Here is a 21001-nt window from a genome sequence, read left to right as displayed (position 1 = left end):
TGGAAGTCAGAAGAGGGAAATGTGTGTTCTACTTTTTCCTCCTAATTGCGGTTCTTCCTTGCTCTCCTACACTTCGTGCCCAGCTTTTCTCCCTGGTAGCTCTGCTGACCACCAGAGAACTCAGCCCGTCATCAAACACAGAGGCAACACACTCCCACTGATTTCTTCACTAGATCCCACAGTTGTCTGATCCCTAGAATAAACTCCTCATTGTATATCACCCAGTGTTTCTGCTTCTGATCAAACCCTGATGCATGTATCTTTCCCCAAACATTGACAAAGGTTTCCACAGAGGAGAAAATCAGGAACCATGGAAAGCACTGGCATTCAGTCTACCACCTCCATAAAGGTGGAAAGTCTCCTATAGACAGTTTTAATTTTGGATGGTATTTTTCTAAATACTTTATTATTGCCCATCCTTCTGGGGGTCAGTGCTTACTTGTCATTTTTGGCCTCCTCTTCCACACTTATTCATAAATAATGACTGTTTCCAATTAGAGTTTGGGACCAAGCACCAACCCACATTTCCTAAGATTGGATGTCACATTTTGGGGGAATAAAACATAAATGTGTTGCGGCTTATTTACAACAGCCTGTTCACAAATAAGGTGATAGTCACTTTCCTTGATCTCTATTCAATTTGGCTTGCCAGACTTCTTACCTTCCAGAAGATCTAGTTAGAGCAATTTATTAACATTCTATCTTAGTCAATTTATGAAGTGTAATTCAGGTCTCGGTTCTTTATTCTGATACAGTAGTCTCCTCTTATCTGTGGTTTTACTGTCTGTGGTTTCAGTTACCTCCAAGTGACCAAGGTCTGAAAATATTAAATGGAAAATTCCAGAAATAAACAACTCATAAATTTTAAGTTACACGCCATTCTCAGTAGCGTGATGAAATCTCATGCCCTCCGACCCAGAACATGAATCATCCCTTTGTCCAGCAGGTCCACGTTATATATGCTATCTGCCCATTAGTCACTTAGTAGCCCTCTCAGTTATCAGATCGACTGTGGCAATGTCACAGTGCTTGTGTTCAAGTAACTCTTATTTTACTTAATAATAGCCCCATAGCGCAAAAGTTGTGATGCTGGTGATTTGGATATGCCAAAGAGAAGACATAAAGTGCTTCCTTTAAGTGAAAAGGTGAAAGTTCTAGACTCACTAAGGAAAGAAAAAACATCTCATGCTGAGACTGCTAAAATCTACAGTAACTTTTATTACAGTATAACAGTTGCATTATTATTGTTGATAGTCACTTACTCTGCCTAATTTATAAATTGAACTGTATCATAGATATGTATGTATAGGAAAAGCCATAGTATATATAGAGTTGGGTACTATCCGCGTTTCAAGGCATCCTTTGGGGGTCTTGGAACATATCTCCCACAGATAAGGACTACTGATGATTTTTCATTTTTGTTTTACTATAACCTCCAGTTTTCTGTTTCCCATATTTTATTACCTTTTAGAAGGTCGTCTTTCCTATTTACTGTCAACATGTGACTGCTGGGTTGCAATCACATTTCTGCTTCGTATTTCCCCTTATACATGTCCTCCATTTGTTGCCTCCCCTGCCCCACCTCTTGCCCTGCCAGTCTTTACCCAAAAGCTAGCTAGCACCATGAAATGTGGACTCTACATCCTGGTTAATCTGCATTGATTGGAAAAGCATTAATTGTTGAAATGAATGTATATAGAGGAGCCAGAGCTGTTCTTCTGTTCAACTTAAGGTAACAGTGCCCTCTGTATCCATTTTTTTAATTACATATATTATGGATTCAGCCTATTAAATCATTAAATTCATTTAGCATCATACAAGCCTTGCTAGCCTCCAGAAAGATGCATGCATTGGTCAGTCAGACACTTTCTGTCTCAGGAAGACAGCACTCAGTTATTTCCCAGCTCAGCCTAAGTACCTTGTGAGGCCCAGACACCTGGGACTCTGGTTTCTAGAGCAATGGCTTGGTTAATCCATGTTATTTTCATGAAGTGGTTGACACTCCTCATGAAGAATTGGAGGCTAAGTGACTCAAACCAGATTAGCAAAAAAGACCTGAGTCTGTCTCAGAATTCTTGGTATGCTGGTTGGCAGGATTCCCTTCTGCCCCAGGACAGTCTTTCTTTTAAAATCATGAAGTTTGAAAACAGAAATCATTTCTATGTAGCTAAAGAAAAGAAATTGTCTTGATTCTTCTTGTTTTGTTAAAAAAAAAGGTAATAAGCCTTATACTCTATCAAAAATTTAACATTTGTACTTAGAATAAACAACAAAGCTGTCTAGTAAATCACCATGTATTTCAAATCACTAATTACATATCAGTGCAACTCCTTAAATATGCTGTAGCACCAAGAAAATTATTAGTCTGAAGACTAAAGAGCACCATACGAGAGATTTACATTTTTACCTGATTAACATTTAGTAGTAAACTAAAATAATTCAAAACAGCTTCCAGTGAATTCCTGAAATCACTCCTAGTAGAAAAGCTATTTTAAAAAATGTCAAAAATATTTCATTATTAACACCTGTAAGCAAATGTTTGCAAAAATATTTATGTGAAATGTAGTCATATAGAATTGGACATGCCAGAATTCTTCAACTCTTTTACTCACCCCAGGCAAATTTCAGTTTGTTCTGAGCCTTCCCTATGGCCAAGTCCCTCTAGACATCTATTTTAATAAAACGTAGAAACATTTGGAATGTGTTCTCCCCAGCTACCCACCCCACTCATCTGTGGATTGGGAACCCATGCAATACCAGCTATGTATTAACCAAGTGTGATAGAGAAGCTAAGTTCAGCTTGCTGGCAAAAGAGTAGGAAATAGCAATTTGCTGCAGTGCACACTACACGGTTAATGTTACCAAAGACATTAATTGAGCAAGTGACAATGGGAAGGGAGATTGTCAAGACCCAGAAATGGCAGATTGTCACAAATATTTATCAAATAGCTACTGGTGAGATCACGGAATTCTAACCCATCAATCTGACAGTGACCTGATCACCAAAGCTCAAAGGCTGGTAAAGAACTCCTCATACCTTTAAGGTGACTTTCCCTGAGGCTCACCCAACATAAGAGGGATTGCCTTCGCCAAAGAGGACAGAGGGGCTGTGAGACGGGTTATGAGAAGACAGGGGGTGATGACTGCGCAGGTGGATACTGGAGCTCTTTTGCTTCCTTGCTAACTCTCTGTTTCACACGGAGAACAGAGAATGTGTTCCCTTCCTCATCTCTCTTTCCCCACATAAAAATGTGTGTCTATTTCCAATGATGTTACATGTCCAAGTTACCAGAGGTAAGAGATGCATGAACCTGAGTTGAGAAAAAGAGGAGGAAAAAAGACACATCCCAAAATAAGTTTCATTTATATAATGAAAATAAATTTTTACACAATCAACAAAAACACACCAAGTTATTTTTTTTGCGAAAAATATTTTTAAATAAATTTTTGTCTTTTTTTTTTTACATTCTGATATATACATGTAACAAGGTGTATGGCACTGTAACCAGAATCAAATCCAAAAAAAAAAGAAAAATTAAACAAAGGAAAAAGGTGGGAAGGAAAGAAATTGGTTTTGTTTAATTCCTTTCTATCTCCAAGCTGGCAAATTTGCACTATTTGTCTATCATCCAGCTGCCAGCTCACACTCATTTGCACACTCAAAACACCATATTATTGCACAAGAAGCCAGTGAAGGCATATGGTATAATGGTCAGTCCTTGCTGTTTCAGAAAATCTCTTAAACCCAGAGAAGGGGGAAAAAGTAATCCAGAGTACGAAACACACAAAATCAATAGTATTCTTCATCTCTCTTTAAAGGACGTGAAGGGTTCTTAGACCATTTAAGCTGCCCTGATCTTCTGTTTGCACCAGTGAGCAAAACAGGGCTGGTTTGGTTGGGTTTCTGTTTTCTGTATGGATAGACCAGGCAGATCCCAGGCCTTCATGATTCAGTGTCTTTTCTACTTACTTTTGGTTCTTTTTAATTGGTTTAAAGTGTAGTATCGTTGGTCTATGAACCTGCACAGACTATTTAATCATAAACTCTACAAATAGCTTAAAAGGAAAAGGGGAAGAAACAAGTTTTATTATATTTTTATTGTTGGCTTAAAAAAATTACTTCTTTAGCCTCCCTGCTTTATCAGTTCTTGGGAAGTAAATCTCAATGGCATCAAAAGTTAAATTCTTCTCACACTTGTTAAAAATAAAAAGTTTTTAAACAAGTTTGTTTCCGTTCACAAACTTTACCCCCCATCTAAAAAAGGAAAAACGAAAAGAATCCATCCTTCCTCTTCATCTCCAAATGGAGAACAATAATCCTTTCCATCCAGACTATTGTCACACAACCGTTTCCACGCCCATCAGCTTTGGTGTAAGGATTCGCGGTGTCACCCCGTTGTTTAAGTCTTCCTCGAACTCCAGCAACTGCCCCATGAAGTTAAGGTTTGGGGAAATAATTGGTCGTTTGCCTTTGACAAATTTATAAGCATCAGTCATGGTCATCCGAGTGTGCTTCATCAAGTAAGCGATGACGATGGTAGCAGAGCGGGACACTCCAGCCTGGCAATGGATGAGAAGTCCCTTCCCACACTGGTGAGCTTCCTCTGAAAAAAGGGAGAAAGGCAAGGGGCAAGGGAGAGAGATGGAAGGAGAGAGATTAACTTTTATCTACACTTGACAATGCCATATTTTGTAGAAAAAGAATAAATTAAAATGGTTTTACACTCAAGTATAATTTACTAGTTAATTGTGAATGTTTATGTTGTAACCTCCAGAACTGGCTAAAAGCAATATTAGTAAAATGCAGCATGAATAAGAAGCCATATTTCTGCATTTAAAGAGAAGACTAGATGAAGAAATCATTCATAGTAATAGTTTACTTCCCAGGTGATGGCAGCTGACTGAAGCTAGACCTATAACGCAATTAACTTACATGTTAAGCAAGCTACTGATTAAGTAGATCCCTCTTATTAAGGATTGTAATTCCAATTGCCAGGTTGTGCGGCTTAGCAAAATTAGTGTTGTAACAGTCTCCCCCACCTGTGATAAAAAAAAAACCTTTCTGCTGTACAAGTGCTCTGTACAGGAACTGGTATTAAATGGGTAAGAGTTTCTAAACTAATATCTGACCAAGGTTAAAGGAAAAAAACTCAACTAGAAAGTTACTATGTTCAGCTTCTCATCAGAAAACCCTAGTGTTGCAAAGTTAGCTAAGGACCTGTGGTACTCAGACATAGGGCATCACGTACATCTGAACTGTTCAACCCTTTCTCCACCCATGTATGCTGTTCCAACAAGGCAATGAAGCAAGAGATGCAGGAATTCTAGCAAGGGCTCAGAATCCCAAGCAACTGAGAAGTAATACTTTCTAAGTTTGCAGATATATTAAAAGCTGAGATGAATAGCTTGTGGGCACTACCTGAATGGATTCTTAATGACACTTCTAGACTAAAAGGCATCCCAAAGAAAGCATCCTTGAAGGAATACCAATTAGATGAAGGGGAGGGAAGGAGAGAGAGTAAGAAGAGTAACGATTTAACTTAAATTACTTCTATTGACTACCCACCAGTGGACCAAGAAAGGAAGTATCATGCAAATTTCCATCTTAAAGATCTGTAGCTTCAGCCTACTTCTCATAGATAATTGTATTTTAAGAAAGTATCTCCCTTTTTCAATTTCTTCTCTTCAGCACATGTTTATTGACCTCCACACCAAGACTGGGAAGCATGGTAGTAAGAAAATGAGCTGCCAAGTGCTAGGTTTGACCTCTGGTTCCACTACACACTAGACCAGTAAACTTGTGTGAGTCTGTGTGAGTCATGTTATTCTCAGATCCTCAAGCTCCCTGTGTGAAAACTTGGAAGAATACTAACTAACTAGCCTCAGGGAAAACAAGAATAATATCACCTGATTCGGGAATAAATAAACCTGCATAGGTAAACCCTAAACCAAGACTCTGCTTGGTTTATATTAGACTCTTAGTGAATGTTATTATGTTTATAAAACTTGCTGTGCTTTCCCTAAAGCCAGACTCTAAGATTTCAGTCTATCCAATGAGATAACAATGAAAATAAAATTGTGCAAGCTGTGATGCTGAATGGTTTTTCAGGTTAAATGCTGTTTCTTATTTGTTTTGTTTTCCTTCTAAAAGAGCAGGTAAGCCTGAATAACCTATAAGGAATGTAGGTGCTTTGATTGAAATCCTCTTAGAACAAGCCTATCTTATGCTACTCATTAAATGGAAAGTGATTTCCTCACTCCTCCCAACTGGAATGAAGTCAGATAAAATTGCAGTCATAATATCCACCAGGAAGTTCCTCATCTACTTGGTGACAAATATTTCTTCCTCGGGGGCTCAAGGTTTGGTTCAGATATTACCAGTAAAGAATCTAAGGTATCTTTGCAGCCACAAGTGTGGCCAATCAGCAACTAACAGAGCTTCAGAGACCCTGTCCCAGCATGTTATAGAACGGTGGTGGCCTGGGAGACAAGAGCACTGGGTTCTGGTCCTGTCTCTGACACTAAGTTCCTAGGACCTTGGATAAGTCACTTCACTTTTCTCAGCTCAGGACCACTCAGAATTTCCTGTCAAACTAAATATTTGATGGTCTTGCATGGACGGCAAAATTAGCAAGGAAAACAGCTAGACAAAGTGACCAGAGCTGCCAACTCTATAGGAAATCCACCAAACCCAATGGCTGTTAACCCCAAGTCTTTGTTTTCTGACAAAGGAGCACCAAACATGAGTGCATTCTTCCCAGGACAGAGGCAGTAACAACCTGCCACCATATTTAGGAAAAGGACTGGGTCCCTTCTTTGTGGTAGTAAATGGAGTTGCTTGAAAAAAATTGCTGAATATCTGCTAGGTGCCAGCTGTGCCCAAAATGATCATTTGACTCTTACAACAGCCCAAGGCTACAGAAACAGCAAAAGTGAAAGGTGGATTAGGCTTAGGCTGGCAGTTCCCTCCTCCTGGAGATGAAAGCATGCTGTTGCTAGAATATTCCTCCCTGGGAACCACTCAGGCTAGGCAATTTGATCTTTCCTCCTTCAGTGAGTCTGGGATGAACTGTTTAAGGGAATCAAGTACCATCTCACTAGGACTCACAGTCTTTTGCTCCCCAGTGTTGAAGGTCTGAGACAAAGCAGGTGAAAGGGAAAAAACTCACCCCCACCCCACTCTTCTCTCTCTCCTCTGAACTGACGTGATGCATAAAGATGTTCACTACAGCACTGTTTCACTGAAAAATGTCCTTCAGGAGCAACCTTCAACAAATGCTACTTTCTCCTCAACCTCATGTAAAGAGGCTATACCAACTACAAATTAATGGAACTCAAGATAAGGAAATGAAGTCACCTCCTGTGCTGGATGAGTAAGGCTTAGTATGGTGATAGGGAGGTGTGGCTGAGTTTGAAGGTGGTGTCATATTCACTATAGTTTATTTCCTATAAGGTGTTGAGAGACGCTAGTAGACCAGATAGTCACAGACTCTGACCTCCAGTTTCTTCCTTTCCATCAATTCGTCTGAAATTATATTATAGAACATATTAATGCTAACCCCTACCACTTTTTCATTGAGAACCTGAGGGACCAAGATTTCTAGTTGAATCGATTCCAACCAAATTGAATTCCTGTTCTTTTATATGCATCCTGACGGCACCAATGCACTTGATGGGTTATGAGTGAGGAGACTACTTTGGCCGCACCAGGTGGCAGAGCCCAAAAACACCTCAGAGAAGCTTTTCTGCAACACAGGCGTGTAAACTTTTGGATTTGATGTCAAAGCAAAAGCGGGAGGGGAAAGGAAGGCAGAAGATGTGGATTCCTCAAGGGAGATAGTTACCAATGAACTCAAAAGCCTCTTCAAAGTACTGCCGCAGGTTCTGCTTGTTGCTATCAGTGGCCGGCAGCCGCTTGTAGTTGAACAGGCCTTTCTCGTAGTGGTAGAGGGGCAGGTGAGTGGTGACGTTGATGACATAGCCGATGTTCAGCCGCTGCATCGTGTCCAGGTCCTGAGCATCCTGCTCATTGCCAAGGAACAGGAAGGGCAAGATGGGCGTGAGCTCGGCATTCTCGATGTCAGGGGTGGTGGGGATGGACTGAGGTAGCATGCTCGAGGCCGCAGACGCGCCGCCCCCCACCTCCCGGCACTCTTGGAGCTGGAGGGAGTTGTCACAGAGGTTTTCATGGTTCTGCTTAAAACTGCTAAGTCCACCTGGAACCAAAACACAGAAAGTGAGAATGACTCTTCCTAGAACTTCAGAGTTAGCTGAAAATGCCACTTTCCCCATAGGAATGAGTGTGTGTTGTTGCTTATGTACATTCGTTTTTTCATAAAATCAAAACGAAAATGAAAGTCCGCTTGGAGACCCAGGACAAGCTTCAGAGGATATGGACTGCATGCAAGACTTGGGAAATGTGCTCTTTATACAAACTGGGGCATGTTCCTCTGGAAAGAGTTCCACGCAGCATCAGGCGATTTCATCAGCAGCAAATTTGATCTGCCTCAAAGAGCCACATGCTCAGTGGCCTATATAGAACCTTGCACTTTGGGAGCCGAGAAAGGCATGGATCACTTCCTTGGGCAGAGAGCTTCTACCAGTATCTTGGCACTGTAGGCGTGTGTCTTGCACCCTTCATAAGCTCACCTCACTCAGAATGACAAGTCTGCTCCTGATACAGCAGAGTGGTTACAAGCAGGGGCTTTGGAAGAACCAGGTGACCTTGGCTATAAGCCCAGTTCTACCACCTCCTGGTTCTGTGACTTGGGCAAGTTAGTTTCTCTCTCTGTGCCTCAGTTCCCCCATCTGTAAAATGAGGCTAATGGCATCTACCTCTTGGTGTGATTGGGAGTCAGGAATAAATGAATATATGTAAGGTGCTTAGCTCTTTGCCTAGCACACAGTATCAGTCGACAAAGATTAGGTATTTTTATTAATATTATCTATATGTTGCCCACAGGTGGAAGCAGTAGAGAAGTGCTTGGAAAAGAGAAAAATACAGGGAGGGGTGAGGTAAGCTGACCTTATGATCTCTTTTTTGATATTCTCCATGTAGGTTCCTGACTTTGCCATATAGATTGACTTTGTCAACCTGACTTCTGATTGAGAGCAGCCCAGTTCCTTGTACCCTCCTTTCCGAGGCTTGTGTGAACATAAACTCATCAGGGAACCTCTACGGATCTGCGAATATGCACCTTTGAACTTAAGGTCCTGCTCTGCCTTCTAAGAATTACGCATCTAGTATAAAAAGCCTAAAACTACACCACTTTCCTCAGTTTTAAAATGCAAACCTCCCCCTCCACAAGTGCATGTCCCTTATGGGAATACATCTTAAGGAAATAAAAAATACTCAACTAGATACATAAGGATGTTCACGACAGCATTATAGAAAAAGCCAAGCGAGAAACAAACATTTAAAAAATGGAAAAAGTTATTATATTCATCCAATAGAATATAACATAGCCATTAAAAGTTGTAAAAGTAATATGAAAACAAAGAAAATGTTTCTGCTTAATATTAAATGATAAAAGCCCATTCAGAAACATCCACCATATATGTGACCAAAAGCTGAAGGAGCATGCAAAAAAGAACACTTGTTTAAATTAGGAAGGGTGTGGATCATAGTTTATTGCTTAAATTTTTTCTTTAATATTTTTTTGATGCATCACACATGTGGATAAGCCCAAAGGATTAATACAAGGGTTAAATTATACAACATATATGTAAGGGCTATGAAATCCGAGTTGAAATTATTACCACTAAATGAGCTCCAACTCTAATTAAACAGAACTAGATATACTCTGGCCTTCCCTTTGAAAAGAGGAGGAGGTTGGAGATCTCCTAGAAGCTCAAAGCCACCAGAACACAACATTTACCCCCATGGAGAGTTGGCTTCCGTCTGTCTTGATAGTTTCAGGAGATAAGGCAGAAAACATGAAGTGTGAACAGGATATGGGTGTGTTGAAATAAGGACAGGAAGCCTATCTGTCCACTAGTTTCTGAACCCAACATATGTCCTTCTCCATTTCAAGGCTCATCTTTGGCAACCACAGCAGGAAGCCCCATATCGTCACCTAGACTGAGTCTCAGCACTGTCCACGACCAGTACACACAGAGCCAGCCATGTACAGCAGGGAAGGCACATTTTCATTAAGGTCCATCAATGAGTCAAAGATCATTCTAAGGGTGTTAAATTATGATCACTTTCCTCATCTGTAAGGGTCAAAACCTACCTATGCTTTTTCAAAAGAAAAACAAGAGCGCTAAATTTATTTTCATTGATTTCTAGAATTAAACTCTGCTCTTACATATCATTAGTTTATTCTGATATGAAATCATGGTAATAAAGTTTGTCTGGGCCCAAAGACATCATTTCTAAAGTAGACAGAAGAAATGAGAAACTAGCAAAACTTTACCAGTGAATAGTAAAAAAGTTAATTTGAATTACCCACTGCCACCATCGCAGGCTCCTCAGAAGGGACTCTGAAGAGTTATTTTAAAAGCTGCTCAGCTTTGCCTCCATAAAACTCAAGTAAACAGTTCCACACTGATCCTGTGATGGGAACCTAATTCACTTTTTTTCTTAAAAAGGCAGTTGCTACACTTTTCCATATAAGATGAGAGGAGAGAACAAAACAGACTCAAAAGAAGTCTCTAAGTAGGGGGAGGGAGAAGGGAAAGAAAAACTTCTCTCTGTTCTTATTTAGGGTGCTCAAGCTGTAATTTGTCTTAAAAGCAGCTAGTTTGAAAAAAAATGCATGCCAGAAAACCTCACACACAGAAAAAAGCAGCATACAGCTTTTTAAAATTCTGTCGCTACACCTCCTTTCCAAATGACGTCAGCTGGAGGCTCCCCACCTGCCCAGTTGCCATAGCAGTTACACAAAGACATACAATGACATCAGTTGGCATGATATCAGCTCTTTGAGTGCAAACAATACAAGAAGAACTACTTTGTTTAAGGCCTTTGGTGCAACTGTGTTCTGGGGAGCCAATGATGTAATCCTAACAGGTGGCATGGGCCTTCCATTTGCCTAATGGGGGGAAAAAGCCCATGGGGGTGGGGGCGGGAGGGAATCTGAGACAGACACAGAATGCTTCGGATCACAGGGGGTGCTCATGTGCAAAATGATGTGTATATTGTATGTTTCAGTCATGTGGGAACTCTGCTCGTAGAAAATTTGGAGACCGAGTGGATAGAAAAGGAAATACTATAATTCAAACATATGAGCTGGAGGAGGAAATTCTCACTGAGGGGTACTAAGATACAGTCTCCTGTTCAATCGCCAGTCTGCTCATCAACTGAGGCATTGGTCCTCATTAAGGGTTATGCATATCCACGTACTGCAGTCCAAGAACTCTCTCTCTGGAGATGGTGCTTAAAGCAAAAGGAAGCAGTAGAATCTCACAGTGCGATTTTTTAGAGGTCTATAGGGAGGATTATTTTCTTCTCTCAGGGGTTTGGAATTGGAAGGTTGGAAGAAGGGCAGGGAAGGAGTAGGGTTAATAGAATTTTCTCCTCCAACTACTTTCCTTCCACCCTACCCCACCATACTCCATTAGAGGCCAAATTGACTGATCACTTAATGAGGAGCCTTGATTTTTCATATTTGTGATTATTATATAAGAACATTGCAATGTGACAACTAGCAACTCAAGTCGAGGCAGTGCAGCGTGTGGTTAAGAGCAAAGCTAGAGCCAGACAGGTCCAGGCTGTAACTGGGATTCTGACTCACAAGAACTGTGAGACTGGGTGCAAATCACTTTTCCTTATTAAGCCTCAGTTTACTGATCTGTCAAGTGGACGTAATATCACCTACCCATAAAGTTGTGGTACGGGAAGCCTATGCAAATGTTCTGATATGTACCCAGGAGTTTGATAAACAATGTCTTATTACCCCAATCTCATCACTGTCACTGTCCTCGCCCCCAGGTGATCCTTGCACGCTGCAGTGTGTGAGAACCCTAAACGCAGTGCAGAGATCCTGAGGCCCGACTCCTCGGGTCTGAATTCCGGCACTGCCAGACCCTTGCTATGAGACCCTGAGCAAGTTGACCTCTCGGTTGCTAGTTTCTCCATATGTAAAATAAGAATCATCATAGGACTCACCTCCCACCACTGCGATGAGGATTAAACTGGTCAACTAAAACAAAGTGCTTTGAAAACAATATCTAGCACATATTAGGCATTTTTTTTATTACTTTGGGAAACTACCATTTTAAAGATCTAAAAGAAAAACTCTGCTTAATATAAAGACTGCAAATGATAAGTAAACTACTGTTCTAGAGTTAACTTCCAAAGTTTTCTTTAAAAAGAACTAGGAACCGAGGTATCTGAGCAGATTTAAAGTTTAAATAATGCACTTTTATCATAAAGAAAGTAACAGCTCCTCATCCTTCCTAAACAAATATATCTGATTTTATTTTGCTTGTTCTAGCTTTCCCAGTAAAGACTGCATGGTCTTTGGATTCCTGGTTTTTCTAGAGGATTGAGTTTTTAAATAACAGTTTACCCCCCCTCCCCCGCCTCCCTATCCCCCCGTCCCCACCAGGCTGAGTGATCTCCTTAGGCACATAACTGCTTGTAGTTATCAGTGTAAATATTTTCCAGACATGAGCAACCATGCTGGAGGCAAACATTTCCAAACCTTATCTCAAAACTAGGTTCTCTGCCAAAATGAGTATGGTCAGCACGTTGATCCTGAACGGCAACAACAAAGAATACCCAGGACCCCTAAAGAAAAATACATAGACATACAACTCGCCAGTTCCTTCCAACAGCAGGTCAGTCAGGTGACAGTCCCGCTGAAGCAGTGGACTCTAGTTTTAGTGGGAAAGCTCTCTTTGTTGATGCGTTTCAGCTCTTGTCACTGTTTTGGCTACTGCAGTCCCAGAAACAGAAGAGCCCTCTGTCATGGGATTCCGAAGCAGTCTCTGGGTGGCAAATTAAAGAAACCAGAGCCAAACGCAGAATCAATAAGAAAGAGAATTCCATATTCTAAAGATGGAGAGCACTTTGGCACACAAGCTTTTTGGTTTCATGCTAAGGTGGAAAGTGAGCACTTTCCAGAAATTTAAGAAAAACTCTCACTGAAGGTCAGCAAATGGATTTAACACCCAAAGAAAGGTAAAGGGGGACTAAAATCTTCTACAAGCTTGCTGCAAGCATATTGATTATCCCTTTGTGTTGTCTAGTTTTTCTTACTGGGTGAGTAGTCTTTTCAAATAAAATGGCACTTTGCTGATAGTATTTAAGAATCTAGGCTGGAGGCAGACTGTTTGAGTTTAAAATCCTGGCTCCCATCACTAACTAGCTGTGTTAACTTGGGTAAGTTACTTAACATCTCTGCATTTCAGTCTCCATGTCCATGTTATAGAGTTAACAGTAGTATCTATGTCAAAGGGTTCTTAATATGAATAAAATGCCACAGGAGTTAAATATTACTACTCTAATGGGCAAGATATTGGTGTAAAATAGGCCCTAATGGATACTATTTTCAGGGTCCTCCATGGAAACAGGAGTACATCAAAGCAGAGTCACAAGATTCTATTTGCATGAGGATCCTCGTGGAAGCAACAAAGCCTGGATAAATTGGAGCTGACGTCAGGCTTTCAGATCTGAAACTCTCCAAGACAGAGTCAGAGTTGCTTCATACTTTTCAGGGCAGAAAATCACCCACTTTAATAGGAGAAATACTTGGGATACCAGCTAGATCGACAAAGATTACTTCTACCTTTTGTTTTCTCTGAAATTGTCTTTATAGTCCATAGACAATATTGGTTATTTTATAATAGGAATGATTTCAAGTTTAATACCAGGTAGTGTCACCTAAACTGACTTACGATCCTGTCCCCAGAGGACGTGTATTCTTTCCTAAGGAGAACAGAGGGAGGCTACATTAATGAGAATGAATCCAGTAAGAGCGCTGTGTCACTAGGTGTTAAGTAAGAAACAAAGGGATAAAGAAACATTTTTGTTACCCAGGGAAGAGAGAGACTTTGAAAGCTCGGTCCAGCAGTTCTGCCAGTGGGGACCAAGGGTCAAAGAGAAGAATCCCTCTGAGCATGTCAGTTCATTGCTTACATGTGAAATAGCCAATGTGTGAAAAGACATAAGCAAGAAGGTACCATCTAGCTTAACATTCCTAACAAAACCAGGATGTTGAATCCAATTGAGCACATCTTGTTTACTTGGGCAAATATTGTTAAGCGCTCCAAGAAGATATACTACACATATGTTTGTCCCTCACCTCAGAGGTTTTTTACTGTCTGCTGTCTGTTAGGAGATAGACGTTAACTTACAGATATAGTTAAAAAGCCAACTCTCAAAGGCAGTCTGATAGATAAGGCAGCAGGCAAAGAGTTTCGCCTTGGATTTAGAATAGGGGCTCTGCCTCATGCCAGCTGCGTGGCTTTGTGAAAGCTATGAAGTCTTTCCGGACTTGCTTTCCTTAACTATAAAACAGGGTACTACCACTCAGGTCTGTTGTAATGACTCGATGAGACGGTGTGTAAAGCAACCATCCTGGTATCTTTAAGAAGGCCTTCGCACACTGTAGCTGCCTGGATAATAAGTGTCAATGGTGCAGCAAAGATAAGCACTCCAGCTGGTCAGATGCAGGGGGATTACTGTGGACTAGGGTATCCAAGTAGGTTTGGCTAGAGGTGAAACCTTGAAGGGCGGCTCATTTGGTTCAGAGAAGTGGGGAAAAGGTGACCATCTGCCACAGCCAGGCCCAGGCAAGGGAAAGGATGCCAAAGCAGAGGCCACAGGGCACCTCGCCTGCAGCCCTGCCCTTGGAAAGGTCATATTCAGTGCTGTTGGGTCCCAGTTTAGACTCCACAAATGCAGGAAGACGTGGCACGCACAACGGGGCTGGCTCTCGTGTTTGGTGTTCCCCTTTGGAAACCTCATTACAATTAGTTATTTGTGTCCTAAGAGTTCAATGGAATTGAAAAAAATATATATCTAGGCTTACCAAATAGGCATAAATGCATTTGTGGTGAATTTTCTGGAAATATAAATATATTTATGTATATATCTAGGAATATATATATATGTATGTATACATATGTATATGCATGGATTATGTACGTATTCCTAGAAATTTTAGAAATACAGATATAGAAAAATTACACGTATATTTACATTTACATATATATATATACACACATAGTGTGTGTGTGTGTATAACTTTTCTATACATCAGTTAGTTGAGGTGTTCAAAATTTTTCTCAGGATCATTAGATAAAAGCTTAGTTTCAACACATACAGATAGGTATACACACAGGCTCACTCTACAAATAAAACTGCTTTTAATAGTTATTCACTTTTTCTTTCCTGTGTGTTTCCTTCCCATGTACATCCAAATTCATGGCCTTAGCACAACTTCGGTTCCTGGAGAGCAGGACCGGTCTTATTTGCATCCCTCTGCACACAGGACTTAGCCATATGTCACAGGAAGACAGAGGATTTGTTGATACGTTTGATAGCAACAGCTGGAGGGAAGAGATATTGAGATAGGTGATGGATCTCTTTTGGTAAATAATTTACAGAAATTAAAAGATAAAGTAAAAGAATCTCCCTGGTGTCTACTTTACCTAGTGACAAATCGTAGATAGAAATTACCTCGAGGATGCCCCTCACAAAACTGTCTTTCCATAATAAAGATGACTCTTGTTCTTATATTTCATATTAGTTAATCTAATCAAGTGGTACTTAGTAATGTTTTGAGAGAAAAAAAGAAAATTCCTGAAAAGTTTATTCCAGAATTTTCTTGAATTTTCAGTTAATAATACAGTCCTTTCATTGGATTTGCTGCTGGACAAAAATCGTAATTTAGACTATTGATGCTTACCCAAAATAGACATTGGTTTTATACTCATTGTAACCCAGGTATCTGACTTATTTTTGCTTCTCTCAGATTATGTGCCATCCCTGCCAACCCAACAGTTTGCTAGATTAATATTTAACATACTGGAAATAAGCTAACGCTTGACTATATTATATACCAAGAACTAAAAACACTAACTTTGGCTCCTTCCTAACCTTTGTATAAGCTTCAATGCATTTTCAGCTAAATTTTTTGGTTCTATAGAACTCTACAACTGTTTTCAATCACTAATTGTTGTGGGGCTCCTCTTTGTTCTGTTTTAAAATACATTGCTTCCCATTTTGACAGATAAAATCTTTGTGATGCCCTCAACAGAATTTCTAAAAAATTCCTGCCTAAATATTTACCTCAAAAAAAGCGAAATGAGTCAGAAAGATCCAATGACTTAGGAACTGTGATTTACAAAAATTGAAAATGAAGCTTTAACTGTACGCCTTCCAAGAAACGCTGAGCATGGCATGTTTCTGTTTGAGTTTAAAAGACTTCCCTCAGCCCCCACCCCACCCCCACTCTCCCAGCTCAGAAGTTCCCTCTGGTGCATATAAGTCCCTTCACAGAATTGGGGCAGAAAAGGGCTGGGGATTAAATTTCAACCCGCTGAAGTAGCTCAGTTGCACAAAAAAGGCAGCTTCTGGTTACCGCCCCAGGAAGGGAGGTGTACTTTTAGCACCCCTTCCTATTAGGACTACTCTAAGGCTTTATTGAGCGACCAGTGTTTAGGATACCACAAGTTTAATTTGTGTGTATTTGAATAACACAGGCAGATTGTTTGAGAAGATACTTCGCAAGTATGTAAATACAGCCTGTTCCTTTAAATCTGTTACCTCATTTATTTACATTAGAACAGAAAGCACTGCCAGAAGCAACAGCTGATGACAGTCATGTAATTTTCCACAAAGACAACAATTAAACAGCTCTGTGTTCTTTTAATGAGCAGATGACTTTTACATGAGCAGGATTCGAACTGTAGGATCTCAAGAGTTCCCACAGCCAGGTAGATTTGATAATCTACCGGATTGTTGGGATGGCAGGGGTGACCCATAATCTGAGGGAAACAAAAATAAGTGAGATACCTGAGTTACAATGACTAGGTTATGCAGAAGTCCCTGAGACTTTAAGGAGAGCACCCTTTGCCCCCCCCACCCCAAACCCTTCAGGAGGATCAGGGAAGAAAGCAAGAGAAGGGAGATTCTCCCTGGAATAACTTTGATGCTCGAATTTCCAATAAATCCACAGAATATTTTTTAAACTTATTTTTAGAGTCGAGGGTGGCGGTGGGAAGAGTGGTCAGGCCCCGTCTTCACACAGGCACAGTGAGACCTGTTTAGTGCAGAGAGCCGCATTTTTACACCCATCCTCGCCATTCTGTCTCCAAAAGGTTTCAATAAGAACCACCTGGAAGGCGGTGGGTGGGCAGAATGGACTTCTCTGAGTCACTCTGCCTGAGGGGCAGAGCGAAGCCTTCTGCTCTTCCTTATGCTCAGCCCGGCCTGGTCGGAACAGACTGGTTCTGGTGGGTCCAGTTGCTCCCTTCTTCCCCCATCGTGTTCCTGAAAACCTACAAGTTCAGATTTCCTTCTGGTTTCTCTAGCCCTCCACGTCTAAACTTCACCTAACTGTGTTAGACCAACGCGTTCCCAGGGAGAAACACACATCATAAACCCCAGCTCAAGTGTCTGGGTTTTCTTAACAGACATACCAGTTATATGAACATATTTTTCACGTTTATAATCTCTTCTATCTCAGAGCAAGCACTCCTGAGAACATTTTGGGACTTGAGTGACATGCTGAAGATGTCCTTTTCCTCTCCCCTCCTGACTCCCTCCCCAGGGATCAGGGTCCAATGGGAGGAGATGGATGATAAACATATAAACACACAAATAACAAGGTAATGATTAATAATGACAAGGGCCATGAGGTGCCCTTCAGTTCCTGGGTGCTGTGGGAGGGGACTAATTAGATAGGAGTTCAGAGAAGGCCTCCCTGGGGATGAGAAGGGATTCACTGGTTTAGGAAAAGGGCGGAGGGGAGGGAGCCCAGGAGAACAGTGGAGGCAGAGAGAACCACACTAGGATACAGGCCCAGACACTCCTGAGGCCAGCAGGGACTCAAAGGGCCTAATGTGGTGAAGCATAAGGAACAGGCAGGAGGAGAAAGTGACCACAGGAGGTCACAGAAGTCTGCAGAGGCCCACTTAGGGACATTAAGCTATTGGGATTTTATTCTTCATTCAGTGGGAAGCTCCTGAACATTCAGAAGTCTGTAATAGGTGATCAGTAGGTGTTTGAAATGAAGAGAGAGAGAGAGGGAGAAAGAAGTTAATTTACCAGATTGTGCAATTTACCTACACTCCAAAACCTGGGAAAAACTCATACTCTTTCTTTCCTAGTATATGTTTGTTCCTGCTGCAGACTGAATTGTGTCTTACCCCCCACCCCCAAGCCCAGTTCACATGTTGAGGCCGTAATCCCCAATGTAATGATATAGAGATGGGGCCTTTGAGAGATAATGAGGTTTAGATGAGGTCATGGGGTGGGGTCCTCCTGATGAGATTAGTGCCCTTGTAAGAAGAGACACCAGAGAGCTTGGTATCTCTGTCATCCAGGACAGAACAAGAAAGTGGCCATCTGCAAACCAGGAAGAGAGACCTCACCAGAACCCAACCATCCTGGCACCCTGATCTTGGACTTCTAGCCTCCAGAATTGTGAGAAAATAAACTTCTGTTGTTTAAGTGCCCCAGTCTATGGTATTTTGTTATGGCAGCCCAAGCAGTCTAATGCAGTACCACTTTTAATTCCCAGGGAGAGCTTATTTTTTAAAAATATAAATTATAATTCTTACTTTCAAAGAACCACACCAAACCCTATGAACTGCCTGAGAACCTGGCTCCTGGGAGCCAACCCTAGATGGTACCATATCTTAAAGTCAAGTCAGAAATGGTCCACAGTCTGAATGGGGATGCTGCCTAAACGATCAGCATGCCTAGAAGAGGCAAGCCTATGGAATCTTCCAGAACCTTAGTTCCATGAGCCAGCTGCAAGCAGAGAAGTCCACTCCTTTCTCAAAGACACATACTTCCTCATTAGTTATACCCTCCTTCTGGATCAGCATTGACCCATGCCTTCCCGGAAGCATCTCTTGGGGCTAAAGAATCTTTTAGCTGCAGACTTTCTGTGTTTTTGGAAGGCAACTCAATACCATGTTAGGACTCCACCTTCTTTGTTCACTAAAAAGCTCAATACTGGTTAATCCATCAAGACGGATTAAGGGAGGGGAAAAAAATCCATGAGATCATACTGGAAGGCTGCAGAGAGAAGAATGTTAACAGGAGGAGAGTGCTATGAAACACAAAGCCATATTTTCCCCAAGAGCTCAACCAGATACTCTCCATTATAGTTTAATTCTCTGAAGAGAGGGAAAACATTCTTTGCTTTTCAGTGCAGAAGTTTAAATAATGAAGCACTGCTAAACAAACAAACAGAGGCAAGCCCAGTAAAGCTATTAAACTAGCCCATTGTACAAAAGGAAAACTCTTGCTTAACATCCACCTCCCCCGAGGACTGACATTTATCTTAGACCCCAAATTTAACACATCACAACTTCACGGCAAAAGTATGTTTCCCAGTGGGATTTAAGTAGAGCCCAATTAAATAAATCTCTAGAAATATCAAGAGAGAGCCCTCAAGGGAGAGCATATTTCTACTGTGAAACATTCCCATTGGAAATTACATTCAGGAAAGGTCATCTGGAAACATCCATGACAAGAGGAGGGGAAGAGAGACGGGAAGCAAGACAAGGTTACACAAGTGAAGCCTGGGCAGGTTCCATAGCCAGGATGGTGCGTGGAAGCACCTAGCCAAAAATGCAATGTGCATCTTAGCTTGCTTTGAATGACCCCCAACCCCCGAACCTGTTCAAAAAACAGCTTTTACAAAGATGTGTTTTAATATGATCTGGAAGTCAAAGGGCTGTGGCTTAGGGAATTCAGGAAGTGGCAGGGGAAAGGATAGAATGTCAACATCAAAATTTGAATTGTTTTACTGCACCAATGTTTTCAGTTCACAAAAAGCATAGCAACAACTTCCTCTAGTCACTGAGATGAATTCTATATTTGGCAAGAATACTAAGCAACCCTGAGCATTAACAATCAACCACCACAAAGAGCAGGGAGTCAGCTGCCCTTACATATGGATTCAGCCAGCCAGCGTTGCCCAACAGTCAGACCACCCCATGAGGGCTGAGCTTGGAAAGATCTGAAGCCAGGTGAGGCCTCTGTGCACTGAGATACACACACAAGGTTGCGTCAGGTCAAAAGCTAGCGTGTACCCACCTAGTGGACCACGTTCTGAGATTAAGGGGAAAATAAAGCAACCAAAAGGCCAGTATATCTCTGGGGAGTTGGGCTGGGATGATATACTGTCAACATGGACTTAAGGCTAAGTGGAGGGCCAGCCAAGTAATGGTCAGTTCAACCTGGGACATGTAGAATGGTGAGCTGACCTGGAATGCACCCACATCTGGCATCGTCGGACTTCCCAGCCACATCCCCTTGAAGTGATGCCTAATGTTGCTCAGGGTGACAGACATCCTGACAGCAAGGACTCAGGACACAACCCATCTTTCCACATTGAAGTGATACTGGCTTCTAGCTCTGCGACTTCTGTTGCCACTTCTATAAAATCAGGAGTTTGGATAATCTGCAAGTTTCTCCCAATTCCAGCATTCTATAACTATAACACAGCTTTGATAAGTGGGATATTGATGAACAATGGCAAGCATGAAAGCAGCTGCCGTAGGGTGTGTGAGGCATGGGTGATCTGATTCCCACCTCAGGGCCTTTGCACTTCCTGTTCCTGCTTCCTGGAACTCTCTCTCCTTAGTCCCTCACGTAGGTGATTCAGACCTCAGATCAAATGTGACCTCCTCATAAAGGTCTTCCCTGACATTCAATGAATAGCTACCTTCCCTATGGTCTTCAAAGCACTTACCGCTATCTGAAATTACTTGTTTATCTCTTCAATTGTTTATTGTAATTATTAAAATGTAGACGGTTGTTTGTCTCAGAGGAAGTAGAGCATGAAAGCTCACCACATGGAGCCCCAGC

The 21001-nt window shown here is 41.4% G+C and overlaps 1 protein-coding gene across 1 annotated transcript in view; it reads right to left on the bottom strand.

Moving 5' to 3' along the window:
• Window positions 1-4080: 4080 nt before the first annotated feature.
• Window positions 4081-21001, bottom strand: part of DUSP10 (dual specificity phosphatase 10) — a 35248-nt gene continuing 18327 nt past the window's right edge. Inside the window, exons 3-4 of the mRNA XM_014840026.3 lie at window positions 7845-8216; window positions 4081-4604 (exon numbers count right to left, since the gene is read on the bottom strand). Of these exons, the coding sequence (XP_014695512.1) occupies window positions 4339-4604; window positions 7845-8216 (638 nt within the window). The 3' untranslated portion in view covers window positions 4081-4338. The remainder of the gene's footprint in view (window positions 4605-7844; window positions 8217-21001) is intronic.

This window comes from Equus asinus, chromosome 30 (genome assembly GCF_041296235.1).
Source record: "Equus asinus isolate D_3611 breed Donkey chromosome 30, EquAss-T2T_v2, whole genome shotgun sequence".
Lineage (NCBI taxonomy): Eukaryota > Metazoa > Chordata > Mammalia > Perissodactyla > Equidae > Equus > Equus asinus.
Note: the sequence above shows the minus strand (reverse complement) of the source record. Positions and strands in the feature narration are given on the sequence as shown.